Raw genomic sequence first — 16,882 nt, 5'->3', positions numbered from 1 at the left:
CTTTCTTCTCTCTCCCAAGTATAAAAATGCATCTGCATTCCAGAAACATTAAATGCAGAGAGGCCTACTCCTAAAGATGAGGAGAGGATGGTGGTTCATATACGGATCCTACCTCGGAGCTATGCACCATGTCAGCCCCACAGTGGGAGCTCAGGGGATGCCTGATGAGCTGAGCTGTGATTCTTCAGATGGGCTTGGAGGAGGAGGAGGAGGCGGCCCTTTTGGCAGGTGGAGGGCATTGAGAGGAGGCCTCATGAGTGCCTGCAGAGGGCACCAGAGGCTCCCTCCAGCCCACCTCGGCCCAGCTCCATCAGGGCCTGGCCTTGACTGCTCACTGTCTCCTATTAGGAAGTCCAGAGGAGAGAGGCCTCCTGGCATGGAATCAAATCCACGAGCAGTCTGAGGAGACTACGAAGGCATCAGAGGTCTACGGCCTCCCCTGTGGGATTGGCACAAAGTTCTGCACTTCCTCCTATACTCGGTACCTCCCCTTCTGGCCCAGAGTGGAACATCGTGGGACAGGTGAGGTTGGAGCATGCCAGCTTACCCTCTACTCCCACGATTCCTCAGGAGAGTGTCTGAAGGATGCCACAGAAACCAGGATGTAAGGAGAACTCTCTGCATTGCGGGTGGGAATGTAAATTGGTACAACCACAATGGAAAGCAGTATGGAGGTTCCTCAAAAATTTAAAAATAGAACTACCGTATGATCCAGCAATTCTACTTCTGGGTATTTATTTGAAGAAAATGAAAACACTAATTCGAAAAGATATATACATCCCCATGGTCACTGCAGCATTATTTACAATAGCCAAGATATGGAAACAACCTAGGTGTCCACTGATGGATGAATGGATAAAGACTATGTGGTGTATATATATATATACACACACAATGGAATATTATCCTGCCATAGAAAAGAATGAAATCTTGCAATTTGCGACAACATGAATGGACCTCGAGGGCTTTATGCTAAGTGAAATAAGTCAGACAGCTCTGCCCTGGAGCAGCAGGGGGATTGGCCACAACCTCCAAATTCCCTGCTGAGCCACAGAGGAGATCTCTTTGGAATTGGTTAGGGCACTTTTGGCTGGAAATGAGAAAAGTAACTCAAAAATGGGAGATGGGATTTATTGATTCTTTTAACTGGGAAGGAAGGAAACTAGGAGACCTCACAAAAACACAGGAGGAATCGTATAAACAAAGGATAATACTGGTAGATAGTATAAAATCCAAAAGGTCCAGGAGAGCATACGTGAAAAGCAAGTCTTTCTGCCACCTCTGCCTACCCCACCCTGTATAAAAGCTACAAGGGAGCGGTTACTTTTACTTTTTTCCCCCAGCTTCCTTTTTACAGCATTTCTTGACTCTGCTAAGTCCTACACAGCTGCCTCTGGGAAGCTGTCCCCACCCCCCCAGGCAAACTCTACACATTCATGCTGTGACCACCCAACGACCAAGCTCACCACAGCACAACCTGGCCCCAAATCGAGACCACACTGCTCCATCTACAGTGGGATGAGTCAATTCTGCTACGAGAAGGAGAAAGGATGTGGATACTCCCCTTTTATAAGAATAGCCAACGCCCATTGAACTCATTTACACCTCACAAAGATCCTCTCCAACTGGTTACTATGATTATCCCTATCTTACAGATGACAAAACTGGGCAGAGAGAGGCCCAACGTCAGAGCTAGTAAAAGCGATGGTCAGGATTTTAACCCAGCCCATCATGCTATCCTGGTGTGCTCTGCAATCTCAGATGCCGAAGCCAGAGGGGCAGAAATTCCTGATCTTGATCCTGATCACCTATCTTCCCGTTGTCGCCGATGCTGGACACAGTGTTCTCGTCGTAGCTGAACTCCACGGAGTAGACCTCTCCGCAGTAGGCCTTACAGTTCATAGTGCACTCGTGCTGCTGCATATCTGAGGCAACAGATGCCTCTGAGATTCCCGCCCGGGCCCCGGGGAGGCATCAGCCCAGGACAGGAGGCACCCCTCGCCCTCTGCCCAGTGGGTGGGAGCTGTTCTGGAGGCAGAGGGCCTCCAGGACCCGACAGGTGTCACAGAGCTGACGCTTGCCGAAGAGGCCAGGCTGCCTCTGAGCCCCACAAGCAGCTTCTTTCACTGGGTCAAAAGTAAGGTTCTGGAATCCCTGGGCAGAGCCCGTTCGTCTAGGAGGACACAAAAGTCCTTCCTACGAGGCCTCTGTAACTTCCCACCAGGGTGCCCTGGGGATCTGTTAAAGATACAGTCCCTAGTCCCATCCCTGACCCTCTGACTCTGGGTCTCCTGGGACACGGGCGGCATGAGCATCTTTAAACAGCGTGCCAGATGATTCCGATGCACACTGTTCTAATGCTTTCATGGGGAGAATGAACTAGCCTCACCGAGAGGACAGGACAGCATCAGCTCATGTGTCCTCTTGGCTCTCACTCAGGCCTGAGGACTCAGATGCAACAGCTCAAGAATGAAGGACTGCTAAGCTCCACCCTCCCGCGTCCACTCACACTGACCACGTGCAAGGTGATTACAGAGGGTGCTCTTGAAACACCAGACCCTGACAAAGTTAAGCTCTATTGTAAGCATCTTGAATCGGGTTTGCAACAGCCTCTAGTCTAGCTGGCAAAAATTCAACTCTCTTCTCTGAGACATTTAAGGAGGGGACCAGGATTGCTGTGAGCACACTTGCTTACCAAACAGCCGGATGACGCCGTCATCCGCCCCTGTGGCCAGCAAGTTCCCATGGTGACTGAAGGCTGTGCAGTTGATAGCAATGGGCTCTGGATCCAGGGAGAACTGGAGCTAGTAAGAAAAATAAAAATAAAAAATAAATGTAAAAATGTAATGGAATAATAAACCAAAATTCAAGACAGTTCTCTCTGGTAGGGGGAAGGAGACCAAGCCTAGGGAGGGGCACATAGGAGCATAAAAAGTATTGGTAATGTTTCATTTTTAAACTGTGGTGTATATAGGTGCTTATTTTACTACTTTTATTCTCATTATACCATATATCTACAATTTCAATATTCTTATATACGTATTCAGTATTTAATTTGAAATTTTAAAATAACAAGTGAAGATAAAATTAGAAATCATGGTAAGTGCCTTGAGGAAAATGGCAGGATTAAGAAGGAACTAACCAAACTGGGTTGTAAACAGGAAAGCTTCTAAGAGATGCTGGAGGACAGATGTCTGCCAGACAGGGTGGGGTAAGAAGCCTCTGGAAAGGGGGCAGCACACAGGAAGGGCCTGCGGCTGCAGGATGAGAAGGGCAGGAAGCACCAGGAGGCTGGAGTGTGGGAAGGGGCAGCATGCAGGGCCTTGAGGGACAGGGGATGGGAAACCTGGAAGAGCAGGAAGGAGCATGACGTGCTGCAGTGTCTGCCTGTCCCCTAGGTGGTTGTGGGGAGACGGGGGGTGGGTGCCACAGCAGGAGGTCCTGCAGCTGTCCGGCTGAGGGGCACTAGACAGCGGGTCTAGGGTGTGTCCCTGGAAGTGCAGAGAAGTGGTCAGACTGGGAAGACATTTGGGAGGTGGAACTGACAACGTTTGCTCATAGATTGGTGGTGTTGGGTGAGGGAGAAGGATGGGCCCGGAAACGCACTGTTTCTCAGTGGGATGCAGGAAGACTAGAGGAGAACAGGTGTGGCGAGGTATGTTGGTCAAGAATTCGGGTGTGGCCCTCATAGGCCTGAGACACCTGTGAGACTTCCCAATGGGAATTTACACCATCTCTGCCAGCAGATGCAGTAAGGTGCAAACTGAACACTTGGAACACAGCCCACCTATGAGACAGGGACCCTTCAAGTGTCCAGCAACATCAGGAAACGATCTGTTCAACATAAGGGCCACACCACTTTTGAGCACCAACACTAATTTTAACAAGAAACATCACTGCATTTTAAAGAGGTGAGTTCAGACATCAATGAATCTCTCTAGGGGTTAGGGTCACAGCTGCAGGCATCTCCTGTTCTGGATGGGAACGGGTCCTCAGCTCCTGAGGAAGGTGGGCCACATGGCCCCGTGAGCTGGGCTGTCACTTCTTAAGAATATGCATGTGTCCTCACTACTCCAAGTGCTACTGTCATTTTTATGCAATTCTAAGTTAACAGGGAGTCAGAAGGAGACTCCAGTCGTCTCCCCAAAATAACCACTGGAATCACAATATTAAGTGAAAGAAGCCAATCTGAAAAGGCTGTATGATTCCAACTACATGATATTCTGGAAAAAGCAAAACTACGGAGACAGTATAAGACCACAGTTACCAGGGGTTGTGGGGTGAAGGAGATGAATAGGTGGAGCAGAGGATTTTTAGGGCAGTGAAAATCCCCTGTATGATACTATAAGGGGGCATACATGTCATTACACATTTGTCCAAACCCACACAATGTTCAACACCAAGAATGAACCCTAATGTAAACTATGGACTTTGGGTGATTATGAGGAGTAAGTGTAGACGCATCAATTGTAATGAATGTACCACACTCTGGTGGGGGTGTTGATAGCACGGGAGGCCGTGTGTGGGAAGGGGCAGGGGGTATATGGGAAATCTCTGTACCTTCCTCTCAGTCTTGCTGTGAACCTAAAACTGCTCAAAAATAAAGTCTTTACATATAAACAAAAATTAAATTAAAAAATTTTTTAAATAAACCACAAGGGCCCTCTCATAGGCTCTGTGTGACTTCTCAGTTTGTGGCTCAATTCTGAATGACTTAAGCTGCTAGCAATCTGCCCAGCTGGAGTATTACTCCTTTTCAACACTTGAACTTTGAAATTTCCTCACAAATCAAAACCTGAGGAGACCAAAGCAAAGAGAGCGAAGAGACTCTCAGAAATCGAGTCCTGGGAGGGTGACCCGCAGCGGCAGGGCCCACACCTGCTGCTTCATGGTTTTCGTGTTCCACAGCAGCAGCTTGCCAGGAACCTGGTTAGCGCTCTTGCTGCCGATGTCTGGTGCCGAGAAGTCCACCTGAGAAGCGAGGCTCGAAGCTGCAGCTGAACAGACGAAAGAGGCCCCGCTGGGGCTGCAGGCGAGAGACAGGATTCTGCAACAGACGTGGGGCAGGGTCAGCACTCCGCCGGCGCAGAGGAAGGATGAGCTTCGGCTCTGAGGCTGGGGCCCGCCACAGGAGGTGGGGCAGAAGGCTCAGCAAAGGACGGGGCCCCGCAGAGCACAGTGAGTGGGGGGAGTGGCCTCCAGCTCACCTGGGCATATCGTCGTTGACAGTGATTTCACAGAGATTCTTCTTGGCTTCCGTGTCATAAAGGCGCACTGTCCCCACACCACTGCCCAGCAAGAGCTGGAATGAGAAGGGGCGGGAGGTGCGAAGAACAGCATGGGGTCAGGCCCAGTCAGGAAGGACCACGTGGGGCCAGGCCTGCTCCTGGGAGGTACGGGTCTGGGCAGGCTGCAGGGGTGAGGCCCCTCCACTTCTCCAGGTAGTTCAGTGAAATCTGGCTAAAAAGAACCTCATTTCACATTTAAATAAAGACATCAGAGCTGACCTTGAACACAAGCACAATCACAAAATGATCTGTGGATGGCAGAGAGGTATCACCTCAGATACAAGGTAGTGGGAATGTTCTGGCTGATTAAATGAGACCCTCGGATCTTCCCTCCCTTTCTTTCAGTTTTAAAGCCCAGCTGTTCCAGCCCTTCCTTCTCACTCCTGACCTCCCCACCACCACCTCCCTAGGTGCTGGCCCCGGTGCTCACCAGACCTGGGTGACTGGCCCATGTGCAGGTTCTGGGGACAGCTCCAGCTCTGGGCCTGTGAAGGCTTCCAGAAGAAATAGAAGAAGCTATCCTTGCCTTCAAGAATTTGTGATCTATTTGGTGAAAAGCTTCAAAGATAATAATGACTGCTGCCAGAAGAAAGCACCAGAAGCAGGTCTGAGGGTGTCCCCCAGGAATGTTCCCTACATCATGACCTCAGCATTCACTTGGCAAATTACAGTGGTACAGGGTAAGCCCCAAGATCCTAGTACCATAAGGATAATTCCTGCAGTTGTCAAAAATTATAAATAAACAAGGTTTGCCCCTTGGGCTGCCTGGTATAATCCCCTCAAAATGGAACACAGTGAAAGAAAAAACTATAAATCAACTTTACCTCCTTAACTACAAATCCTATCACAAATGTTAAAGTCCAGAAGGAAGATGAACACTGAGTGACACAACTGCATTAGACCCGGGAACCATGAACTAGGACACCACCCCCACCAGCTGCTTCCCTGGGGGCCTGGCACAGAGAGAGGTCTTAGCAGCCGGAGGCAGAAGCTGAGAATGTTTGCAGTTGGTTGTTAGATACGGGGACAGGTGAGAGGAGCTCACGGGGGAGAACAGGAAGTAAGCCAGTCCCTCCACAGGCAGATGGAGAAGCGGGCCAGATCACCACAGGTGGGAAGAAGGCCTCCGCCGTCTGACGGGAGAGCGTTCTCCAGGTCCCACGCAGTCTAATCACAATTCTTGTGAATCCAGTAACTTCCCTACCACCCCCCAACAGATGCCCACTGGGACAGTCTTGGATGTGTGGTCCCCAAGATCCCAGTGAGAGAGAGAAGGGAGGGGGTCTGGTTTGGCTGCCTCAACTTGGCCTGTGGTGGCAGAGCCGGGTGGAGAGCCCTGGGGAGTTTGTCACTTAGACTGCAGAGCGAGCAACGAGGCAAGACGTTACTCACCAGCCTGTCCCACTTGGTGGCCCACTCCAGAGAGAGCAGCGGCAACTTGGAAACAGATGACGCTTTGGTCTGCATGATGGGGCTGAAGGACCACACTTTGATGACCCCGTCTAAATCTAAGCTGGCGACCCTCCACCCCGAGCAGTCCACTCTAAGGCCAAAGAAAGAGGGAAGCTGTTAGCATCCTTGCCTTAGTCAGCCGTCCTCCTCAGCTAACGCCCACCAGGTGATGGATGTACTGATTTTCCTACTGTCTTAAAAAATAATCCCCAAATGCCTACACTCCAAGGGTGGGCATGGACGATTTCTAGAAATATTTATTCATCCAAGAACTATCTATGAAGCACCCATTGTGTGCTGAGCCCGGTGGTAAACCCTGGGGACAGAACAGCAGGCACCTTCACCCCGTGCTCAGCCATTGCAGGCTCTGGAGACGGAGAGCCTCCTGCATCACAGCTCTGGAGCCCATCAGGGCTGTCAAAGCAAGGAACCCACTGATCCTCTGAACATGACACCCCGGGAGGGCTTGTTCGTGAAAGGTATGTTTTTACCATGTAAAACACTTACCTAAAAGTACCCACATAAAGCAAATTAAAATTGAGTAAGTCAGAGGGTTAAAATAAAAGGTAACTTGTTCCTCAAACTCAGACTCCCACAGTTAGGAAGGATAGAGGAGTTGACCAAGCCAACAACAGCTCTGAGCAGGAGCCCCCGATGACAGTTGCCCAGTCCTCCTCTGACTGTTCAGGGGTGAGCACGGTCCTTCAGGGACCATTCCACCATCTGTACCTCCATTCGTCCCCCATCCTCCTGTCGGCCACACCTCACACGCATAGCCCGAAAAGACCAGCCCCCACCCTGGTCAGCGTTTCCCTGGTGGGCCTCGACCCTGGCCCAAACCCACCTGCAGTGCATGATGGAGGAGTGGTGCTCTCCATACTCCTCCTGCCCCAGCACGATGAACGGCTGCTCCGGGTGGACCCCTCCGCCCTCAGGGCCTGCTGTGGAAGCCCGCGTCAGCGTCTCCAGGGCCTCCACGTGGAGCTCTGCGCAGGGCTCTCCCTCTGGGCCACTAGCTTCAGGCTTCTTCTCGACGCACTGTGCAAAGCAAAGTGGGGACAAGTCAGCTGTGACGGTCTGCGCTGGGCCCAGCCATTCACCACACCTGGGGACACACTGGGGGACATCTAGAACACCAGGCCGCAGCACTCTGAGGGGGCTCGCAGTGGTCTTGGAGTCTAGAGGAGAGAGCTCTGAACGGCGAGAGCAGCGCCCCGTTCGCCCCTGGAGAGGTGGTGCCTGCTTCACCGACAGCCCCTTTCTAGAGACCCTGCTCCTCACACAGGCCCTGCTGAGGAAGGAGTGGGCCACGGGCACCCCTCCCTGTCAGAGCTGAGGGGACTCAGGATACACACCATCTTGACAGGCCAGGCCAATGATGACAGAAGTCGGTTAGTGAGCGCCTACTGTGAGCCAGACACTGTGTGAATACCACTGATTCTCTCACTTAATCCTCCCCCAAACCATGTGGATCCTATCATCAACGCCATTTTACAGCTGTGGAAACTAGGACTGAGAGCAGCAGCAGTTAAGTAACTTGCCCAAGGTCAAGAGCTGGCCAGGGGCAGGACTTGGACGTGAAGCCAGGTCAGTCAGAGGTAAGCTGGCCCCTCAGCAGTACACCACCACGCCAACCAGCGCCTCCTCCTGGGAGGGGGTCACTGAGACACTGAGGCCACCGGCCAGGCATAAAGACAGAGACCCATGGACAGCAGCAGAGCCAGAGCAAGGCCAGACGCCAGAGGGCACCCCACATGCCCTGGCACCCGGGGTCTGCAGTGGCCCTGGTCTCTGCTCCTGGTGCACTAAGTGGTGGCCACCACGATTACCACCCGCTCACCCAGACATAACCCAGGCCAGGGCATCAGCTGGCATCACCACCACCCCCAGAGCTCCTGATGCTCCTCTAAGCACTCCCCAGGGTCACAGGAAGAGCAGTTCTACAGCAAAATAATAACAGAGAAGAGAGACTGGGGCTCAGAAAAGTGCCCTATGGGAGTGGCTGAACTCAGGAGTGTCTTTAATCCTACAGCGCCGGACAGGAGGATTTGAGATCGGAGCCATAAGTGTCTATTGGTGTCCATCAACCTGGAACCTAGAGGGCTGGGAATCAGCAGAAATGCCTTTAAAATAGGCATTCATCTCCTGATAAATGGACAACAAGGTGACTTAGATAAGAGACTTAGGCAGTAAATCCCTCGAGCTTTTCTCTTCAATCTAGAGTATTTGAAGGAAAAGGAGGCAGCTCACACTGCCAGGAAGAGCAGACCCCGACCCACACTCACAGTGAGGGGAATCTCAGGGTCAGAGTGGCAAGGGCCTGGGCCACAGCACAACACTGTGTGGGCATGTGGCCCTCAGGAGGAAAGGCTCCTGTGATCAGGCAAGTCTGGAGGATTCGGGGTTCAACCAAGGGGAACAGGTCTCTCTGTGGAGTCTGAGAGCCTGCGACACGCTACCATTAATACGCACAGTTAACTTCGGGGAAGGATGCAGCACGCAAGGGGTCTCAAATCAATTCAATCACAGAACTCATCATGTGGGACCATTTTCAGTTGGCATCTTACGGCCCCTACTTAGGGAAATGCCACATCGGGAAAAGGGAACACGGAAGAGCCAGGCACAATATCAGCAAAACAACCAAAGCACAAGCAATTAAACCCAGTTAGGCAAAACCACGCTCTACACAGCAGCAGAAATCAAGAGAGGTAACAGCGGGCCCTGCACCCCCACAATTCCCACGGCCATCCACGGTAGCCGTGTGCTATCCCTGCCGCGGGGGGAGAGGACAAGCCGTACATGCCAAGTCATAGAGAGAAGCTCCTTCCTCTCCTTGCCGTGATCCTCCAGGCGCTGCTGCCGGTGCTGTGACCAGCTGGACTCCCCGGTGGCCAGCCCGCTGAAGAGATTCTTCCCATACTTGAAACCACAGGCTGGGTCTGCTCCCTTAGCCTTCTACAGCGGGAGACACCAGGCTGTAAGTCTCTTCTCGTTTGTGCCCCGGCCATGACACCCAGGCCAGGAGGGGAGCAGGAGCTGGGGAGCAGCGTCTCTACACAACAGCTCTCGGGTAGGGGTCCTCCCTGGCCGTGCTGAGCAGGGCGTTAAAATGTTACCATCTCAGCTGGTGGGCAAGGTCAAGAGTGACACATGGACAACTCTAGACCTCCTCCTCTCCATGCTCTAGTCCCCATCATGAGAGGACAGGTCGTCAGCACCTCTCAGTCTGCCACAGCTGTCACCTGGAGGTAGATATACATCTGTCTCCTTCATTTGATCGGAACAGTGAACTTGAGTTAAGGGGAAGGAGACCAGCACTTACTAAGCCATGAGTATGAGGCAGGTCAGGCCCAACGCTTGGTGTTATAACATTTACATCAACTATACGTTTGGGCAATAAAAAAAAAATTTATGCAACATACAATCTGGAGGGAAAAAGGAACACAATACCCTCTCTTGTTTTGGGCCAAGGGTGTGACTAAGAGAATAAACTCAACCACAGTCCGCTTGTTCCTTTCTAGTTCTTTAACTTGTTACTTCTTATGTTAAGAATAAACAACTTAAAATGATTAACATAGATTCCTTGGGAGCTTGGAGTCATGTGAATATGTGTTAAGAAATGAAATTTTAAAGGACAATTAGTTTACCTGGAGCCTAACTGTGGCTGACCTACAGGGTATTTGTTAGTTTTGTTTTTCTGACTGAGGTCACCTCCAGTGGTATCTACTTATGCTTGTAACAGATGTTTCTTCTAGAGAAAGTATTTGTTCTCTGAGTTCTGGCTTATTTTGGGAGAAGGATGGTTCTTGTTCAAGAGAAAAGAAATAAGAAGATAATCAACAACAACAATAACGATAATAGAACCAACATATATCACTCATTGAATGTTTACCATATGCAAAGCACCATGATAAGAACTTCACAAACATCCCCTTAAAGATGAGAACATGATTTTAACACAAGGAACTGAGGCTTAGAGAGGTTAAGTTACTTGCTCTACACAGGGAGAACTTGTTGGAGCTGGAATTCATGCCCAGATCTGAGAGCAAACCTCATGCTCTGAGAAAGCTGAATAAGCAATACCATAAAGGGAGCACTTGGGAGAAAGGGACACTGAACAGAAAAGATAAGAAGAAATGTCATAATCCTGGAGCTACATAACATAACCAAGAAAAGGCCCTTCTCTCAGTGCTTCTGGCCATTCTTGAGAAGTACCCCATGGTCCATGGAACACTGAACAGGTTCCACAGATTTAGAAAGTGGAAGAAGACTTCTCTCACCTTCCCAGAAGCAAGACATGATCAAGACAACTGATAACAGAGAGGTCATGAGGTAACCATGGCACCCCTCACATGGGCCCCAGGGGGCCTGTGCTTACTCCCTGGGATGTGACCTAAGTCTGACAGCCCTCATTACATAAATCCATTGATTCCTCTCCATATCTACTGATCCAGAGGGCAAATCAGTCTCAAGAATTCCACAGGGGTAGCTAAACTTACCTCAGACAAAACAGATTTCAAGCCAAAGACTATAATAACAGACAAGGTCATTATATAATGATAAAGGGGTCAATCCAACAAGAAGATAAAACACTTGGAAATATTTATATGCCTGACATAGGAAGACCTAAATATATAAAGCAAATACAAACAGACCTGAAGGGAGAAATAGGCAGCAATACAATAATAGTATGGCATTTTAATACCCTACTTTCAACAATAGAGAGATCATACAGACAGAAATCAATAAGGAAACATTGGACTTAACCTATACACTAGATCAAATGAACTTAATGGACATTTACAGAACGTTCCGTCCAAAAGTAGCAGAATACACATTCTTCTCAAGTGCACACAGAACATTCTCCAAGATAGATCACGTTAGGCCACAAAACAAGTCTTAAAAAATTTAAGACGACTGAAATCATATCAAGCATCACCATGGTATAAAACTAAAAGTCAACTACAAGAAGAAAACTAAAAAATTCACACATACATGGAGATTAAACAACATGCTCCTGAACAATCAATGATCAAAGAAGAAATCAAGAGAAATCAAAAAATATCTTGAGACATATGAAAATGGAAACACAACATACCAAAGCTTATGGGATGCAGCAAAAGCAGTTCTAAAAAGCAAGTTCATAGCAATAAACACCTACATTAAGAAAAAACAAAGATCTCAAATAAACAATCTCCTCAAGGAACTAGAAAAAGAATAAATGAAGTCCAAAGTTAATAGAAGGAAGGAAATAACAAAGATCAGAGTGGAAATTAATGAAATAGAGACTAAAAAGACAATAAAAATGATGAGTGAAATTAAAAGCTGTTTTTTTAAAGACAAAATAGACAAACCTTTAGCTAGACTTAACAAGAAAAAAAGAAGACTCAAATAAAATTAGAAATGAAGGATTCCAAAACATGTCTCTAAAAGCTCTACCATTTTGATAGAAAAGACAAAAGAACTGGTAGTAGAGGCCACATTTTCTGAATCTAAAAGATAGCTATGGGAACTCCACAGCTAGCTACGTAAACAGTGCAAAGGAGAAGGAAAAATGGTTTCCTGGGTTGACGGCTGTTTTCCAAAATAATGGGATCCTGGCAAGTGAGGAAGTCTCAGAAAGCCTTGAACAACTATTATGCAGGTTTGACAAATTTATTAACCTGACCAAGAGATCTTTAAACTAGATATCTGAGAAGAAAAGGGAAAAGAACACATATAATATTGCATTCATACCAAGGGAAAAGTACATGGACCACAGAGGTATCCTGCCTGGCACCAAAGCTGGGGAATGTTAGAAGGGAGACAGGCACTTTGTGGGCCTCTTTTCTTTCCTTACTGACCCACTACACCTGATAAATGGTGTCTTTTCCTTTTCAAGTCTTGGTGTTAAGAGGGCTCAATTCACTTGTCCCATACTGATTGAATAGCGAGGCTTAGGATGTATTCAAATTCCTCTAGGTGACACAAAAGCCACTTGTTAACATTTCCGCAGCATGGACACGAAATATAACATTAAGAAGTGCAAAGGCAGTGCTTCCCTCACAAGTCAAGATGGCAAGGAAGTTTCCCAGTACATCACCAGGCTGGGGGCTGGACAGTATTCCAAAATGAAAACTCAAACAGGCATTAACAAAGGGTACTGCAATAAATTAAGAACTACTTTTACAGTGATAGGGTAGTTCACACCCAGAAAGCTATGGACCCATTAGAGCCTGCTAAAAGAGAGCCTCTCCTTAGACCGCATCTAAGTTATTTACTAAAGAAAGGTGAACAGCAACAAAAAATAATAACGTGCTAAAAGCTGATGGACGCAGCTGTGCACAAAACACTTTAAGTAGGTTAAGATAAACTTGCCTCTAGCTACAGATTTACATAAATGTTTACTATGATGTAATTAATAATTGAATGTTTTATTTTAAGAGCAAACTTCATATAAATCCTAACTACTGGATTCATATAACATTCCAATTGTCCAAATTATATTCTGTCACATTCTATCATAATCCACCTGTCTCCTAGAGCTCAGCAGAGATATTTGAACCTACATTTTATCATTTGACCTTCTTGCTTCTCACTCTGGAGAAGGATATAAATTAATTTTCAGTGGCCTGAAAAGAGCTTGCCAGGCAGTCATCCAAATGGGGCAGGGAACAAGGGCCAGTAACTTGGTCTCACCTGAAGCAAAATAATGCCACCCAAAAGGCAAGCCCTCCTAACACGGGAATTATGAAATGAAAGACATGGAAGAGGGCTCCCTTTTCCCCATCTGGCTAAGATCCATGGAAACAGCCCCAAGGGCAGCTGTTTTTACCACTGACATCTCAGTAGCTATGAGGTCATTTGATACTGGGTAAGGCAACAACCTTGAGGGGCTCTTCTTACTCTGAGGCAGCAGTGAGGACAGGGAGCCCATACGAGGAGACCGGGAGAGGGAAGCGTTCCTCTGGCTGCACACCATGTCTCTGGTCAAGCAGACACACCACAAGGTCACAGGGCTGGAGGGGGACCTGGGAGGCTTAGCTGTGGACTGGGCTATGGACGGCGCCAGTGACCAGGGCCTTCTCCAGGTCCACACGCCTGGGCTTTAAGGCGGCATTATCCTTGGTACTATTTCTTGCACCGAAGGGAGCCGGCAGCCTAGCTGGCACAATGGTGAAGTCTGTGCCTCTTCTTTGAAGGCCATAGGAAAGCTCAGAGCTGTGCTGTTCCACAGCCACTGACCACATGTGCCCCTGAGCACCTGAAATGTGGCTGGGCCAAATTGAGATGTGCTGGAGGTGTAAAATATATGCTAGAATTCAAGACTTAGCATAAAAATAAGTGTAAAATATCTCACTAATACTTTTATACTCACTACATGTTGAAATATTTGGGGCATACTGGGCTAAATAAAATATATCACTAAAATTAGTTTTACCTGTTTAAGTTTTTCTTAACATAGCTACTAAAAATTGTTAAATTACATTTTGGCTTGCATTTTATCTCCACCGGATGGCGCTAGCTCAGAAACTAGAGCAATTTCACCTGGTGCAGCACTTGGCCATGTGTAGAGTTGGAATCTGACTGCCTGGGTTTGCATCCTGACTCACAATCACTAACTGTGACCTGTCTGTGCCTCCGTTTCTTCAACTGCTACTACGATTATCATCACTTGGGCCTTTTCCTTTAACCGGCTGTTTCTTAACGTCACTCAAATACCTCTCTCCAATCTGCCTACCTCTTCAAACCCTGACAAGAGCATGCTTCTACCACTGAATGCATCCAACCTGGGGTGGCCAATCTTTCCACCCATGAGGTGCTCCTTTCAATGCACAGAAGCTTCCTGTGGCTTCACAACAGGGGTTGTGTTTATTTATGCAGGCTGCTCACATCTGGATGTGCAGATCCCTGGCAGAGCTGTGCAGTTTCCCCTCCCTGGGCAGGCTCAGAGGCTGGGAGGGGGGAACAACTCCTAGGGAACCTTACTCAGAAAGCTCAGACAAGAACAGTGAGGGCCAGGAGGCTCTTTGGCAATTCCCTAGTAGCAGGAGGGTCAGGGCAAGGTGCTTTCCAGGGGAGAGAGCACAGGAGACGGGGGAGGAGGGTCATGGCCTCCCACCCGCGGGAGAGGAGGGGACACGGCCTCCCACCCGCGAGGGGCAGTGAACACTCACAGTTCCGAGTCCCCCAGGCGGTCCATGTTGCAGACATAAGGAGGTAATTTGTGTTGGACCAGGGCCTCTTCCTCGTCTGGCTGTTGCTCCTCTTTCTTCAGTGGGTGGATTTCGGCTTGCAATGCAAAAAGCTACATAGGAGTAGGGGCGGGTCAGATGGTGATCCCACCTAATCGTCCCTCCCCTGGGGAAGATTAGACACATCACATCCAAAACCCACCCTCACTGGCTCAAAAGGCCCCTGGCCCTTGGCCTCAGGGCCCGTCTCACTCTCTGCTCACCGTGGACTGGAAAAATGGGCAAGTGGCCGCTGTTACCTGACTCGAGTGAGGTGAGAAAACTAAAAATTGTTAGATACACAAAACCCACTTTTCTTTTTCTGTTTATCATCTGACTTGCTCCTTCCTGAATTCACTGAGAAAAACAGCTCTGCCCTATCCTGCTTTGCTCTTTGGAATCTACAAAATCAGACTTTGGAACTCGCACATAAAAAATGTCTTAAATGAATTTCAGAATTTTTGACCTTTCGCCTAAAGAAAACTATACACCCACACACACAAAACCCAAGAATCTTAAACCCCAAAACATAAACAGCTTATAATCTTCCTTTTTCTGAAAATCTTCCTCTTTCTGAAGCTATCTTAATTTCGAGGACAGAGAAATTCTCCTCAGGCAAAATCTAAGGCTAACGTGAGTCTCCTGGCGCTAGCATTTTACCAAACTAGAGGAACACAGCTGAACAGACCAATTAAACTATATCTGGGCTGTAAACAATATAGATGTGGAAAAGGACTAGGGGGACAACATAGACAGGAAAACAGGTTAGTTGTAAGGCATGAGTGCATACAGTCCTCTCCTCTTCGAAGTTCATTACTGTTACTATGTTGTTCACGCTACACACACGACTTAAAATAGGAACCTCACCTCTGGTTTTCAGAGACTGTTACAGCCCCCGAATCCCCAACACTGACTTCTGGTGACACGCTTTCACCTGAGATCAGTGTTTTCCTGTATTTAATCAGCCCTCCACTGCCACTACCTAATCTCACACATGAAAAGCAGAAGTACTTCCCGAGGAGCAAGCATGTTCAGAACACACCTTCTGGCGCAGAACTTCATTTTCTTCTTGAACCTGGTTGGTCCTCTGGCACTCCGCATCAAAGTTCAGGATCACGGGAACTGGTGCAGGAAGTTAAAGAATAAGCCTGCCTGTGAAACGAGTAAAAGCCCTTCTCACACTGCTGACACAGCAGCAACATCCCTGAACGTGAGACGCAGGGAACAGAGAAAGACTCGGTGCTGTGGGCTCTTCCCAGCTTTATGGAATCATCTCTCCCCACGCCGGGCCTGGTCTGACTTCTTTCAGACAGACTCACAGACACATGACTTCTGCCTGGCCAGCCCACAGAGAGGACATAAATCCAAACCTGAATGTTTTTCCCAAATACCAGCAGTAAAGAGCTGGGATCCAGTGGGCTTCACAGGCAGTCTAAGCTTTAGCGACATCCAGCTAAAAGCGAGCCCAGCGGCCAGTGGCTCTGCAGGCATACTGCCAGCTGCTCTGCCAGTGGGGCAGGAGGACTGGCCCCACGCCACCCCATGAACATCCACATTCTGGGTCAGGGTGTTAGTCTTTCCCAGTCATCTCAAACAGCTTCAGTCACGAGGGGCACAGCAGGCAGGGCCTCAGCACTGGAGCTGCGGCTGGAATGTGCATGACCTAGTTTGCAGGGCACTGTGTTGTGCTGAAAAGATTTGGTGTGACTTTTCCAATTTCCCTAGAGGGCCCACGTGGTCATGGGCTGAGGCCCCTGCTAGTTTCGTTTGAAAGCCCTCAGGATGAAGAGCAGCAGCAGGGGGAGAAAAAAGACAATGGCAGGGGCGGAATTCACGCTCACCCTTAACAGGAAAGGAAAGAGCACCCTTCTTTTCATGACACTCTCCCAGAAGACACTCGTCCCAGAGGCCAAAACGGCCTCTGGTGGT

The 16,882-nt window shown here is 48.6% G+C and overlaps 2 protein-coding genes across 3 annotated transcripts in view; one reads left to right on the top strand and one right to left on the bottom strand.

Moving 5' to 3' along the window:
• Positions 1–2,293, top strand: part of LOC131397548 (solute carrier family 23 member 1-like) — a 53,947-nt gene extending 51,654 nt beyond the window's left edge. For both annotated transcript variants that reach the window (XM_058530645.1, XM_058530635.1), the window contains exon 12: positions 349–2,293. In XM_058530645.1, coding sequence (XP_058386628.1) covers positions 349–608 — 260 coding nt within the window. In that variant the 3' untranslated portion in view covers positions 609–2,293. The remainder of the gene's footprint in view (positions 1–348) is intronic.
• Positions 2,294–2,374: 81 nt separating this feature from the next.
• Positions 2,375–8,615, bottom strand: LOC131400099 (WD repeat-containing protein 91-like). Its single transcript, XM_058534832.1, has 6 exons — positions 8,581–8,615; positions 7,585–7,845; positions 6,681–6,831; positions 5,208–5,302; positions 4,879–5,047; positions 2,375–2,804 (listed from the first exon to the last, which is right to left on the bottom strand). Exons 1-6 carry the CDS (start codon positions 8,613–8,615, stop codon positions 2,655–2,657), a joined length of 861 nt encoding a protein of 286 aa, XP_058390815.1. The 3' UTR covers positions 2,375–2,654.
• Positions 8,616–16,882: the final 8,267 nt, after the last annotated feature.

The sequence above is a fragment of the Diceros bicornis genome, chromosome 3 (genome assembly GCF_020826845.1).
Source record: "Diceros bicornis minor isolate mBicDic1 chromosome 3, mDicBic1.mat.cur, whole genome shotgun sequence".
Taxonomy (NCBI): domain Eukaryota; kingdom Metazoa; phylum Chordata; class Mammalia; order Perissodactyla; family Rhinocerotidae; genus Diceros; species Diceros bicornis.
This window is presented reverse-complemented; position numbering and strand designations above follow the sequence as displayed.

Bases quoted from the DNA above. Each gene is read 5' to 3' on its own strand.
- LOC131400099 (XM_058534832.1), bottom strand. From the start codon at position 8,615: ATGCCAGCTGATGCCCTGGCCTGGGTTATGTCTGG. The intron at 5,303-6,680 runs GTGAGTAACGTC...TTCTCATTCCAG, and splicing joins CCACCAAGTGGGACAGGCTG to CTCTTGCTGGGCAGTGGTGT. The intron at 2,805-4,878 runs GTGTGGGCCCTG...TTTTCTTACTAG, and splicing joins CGAAAACCATGAAGCAGCAG to CTCCAGTTCTCCCTGGATCC.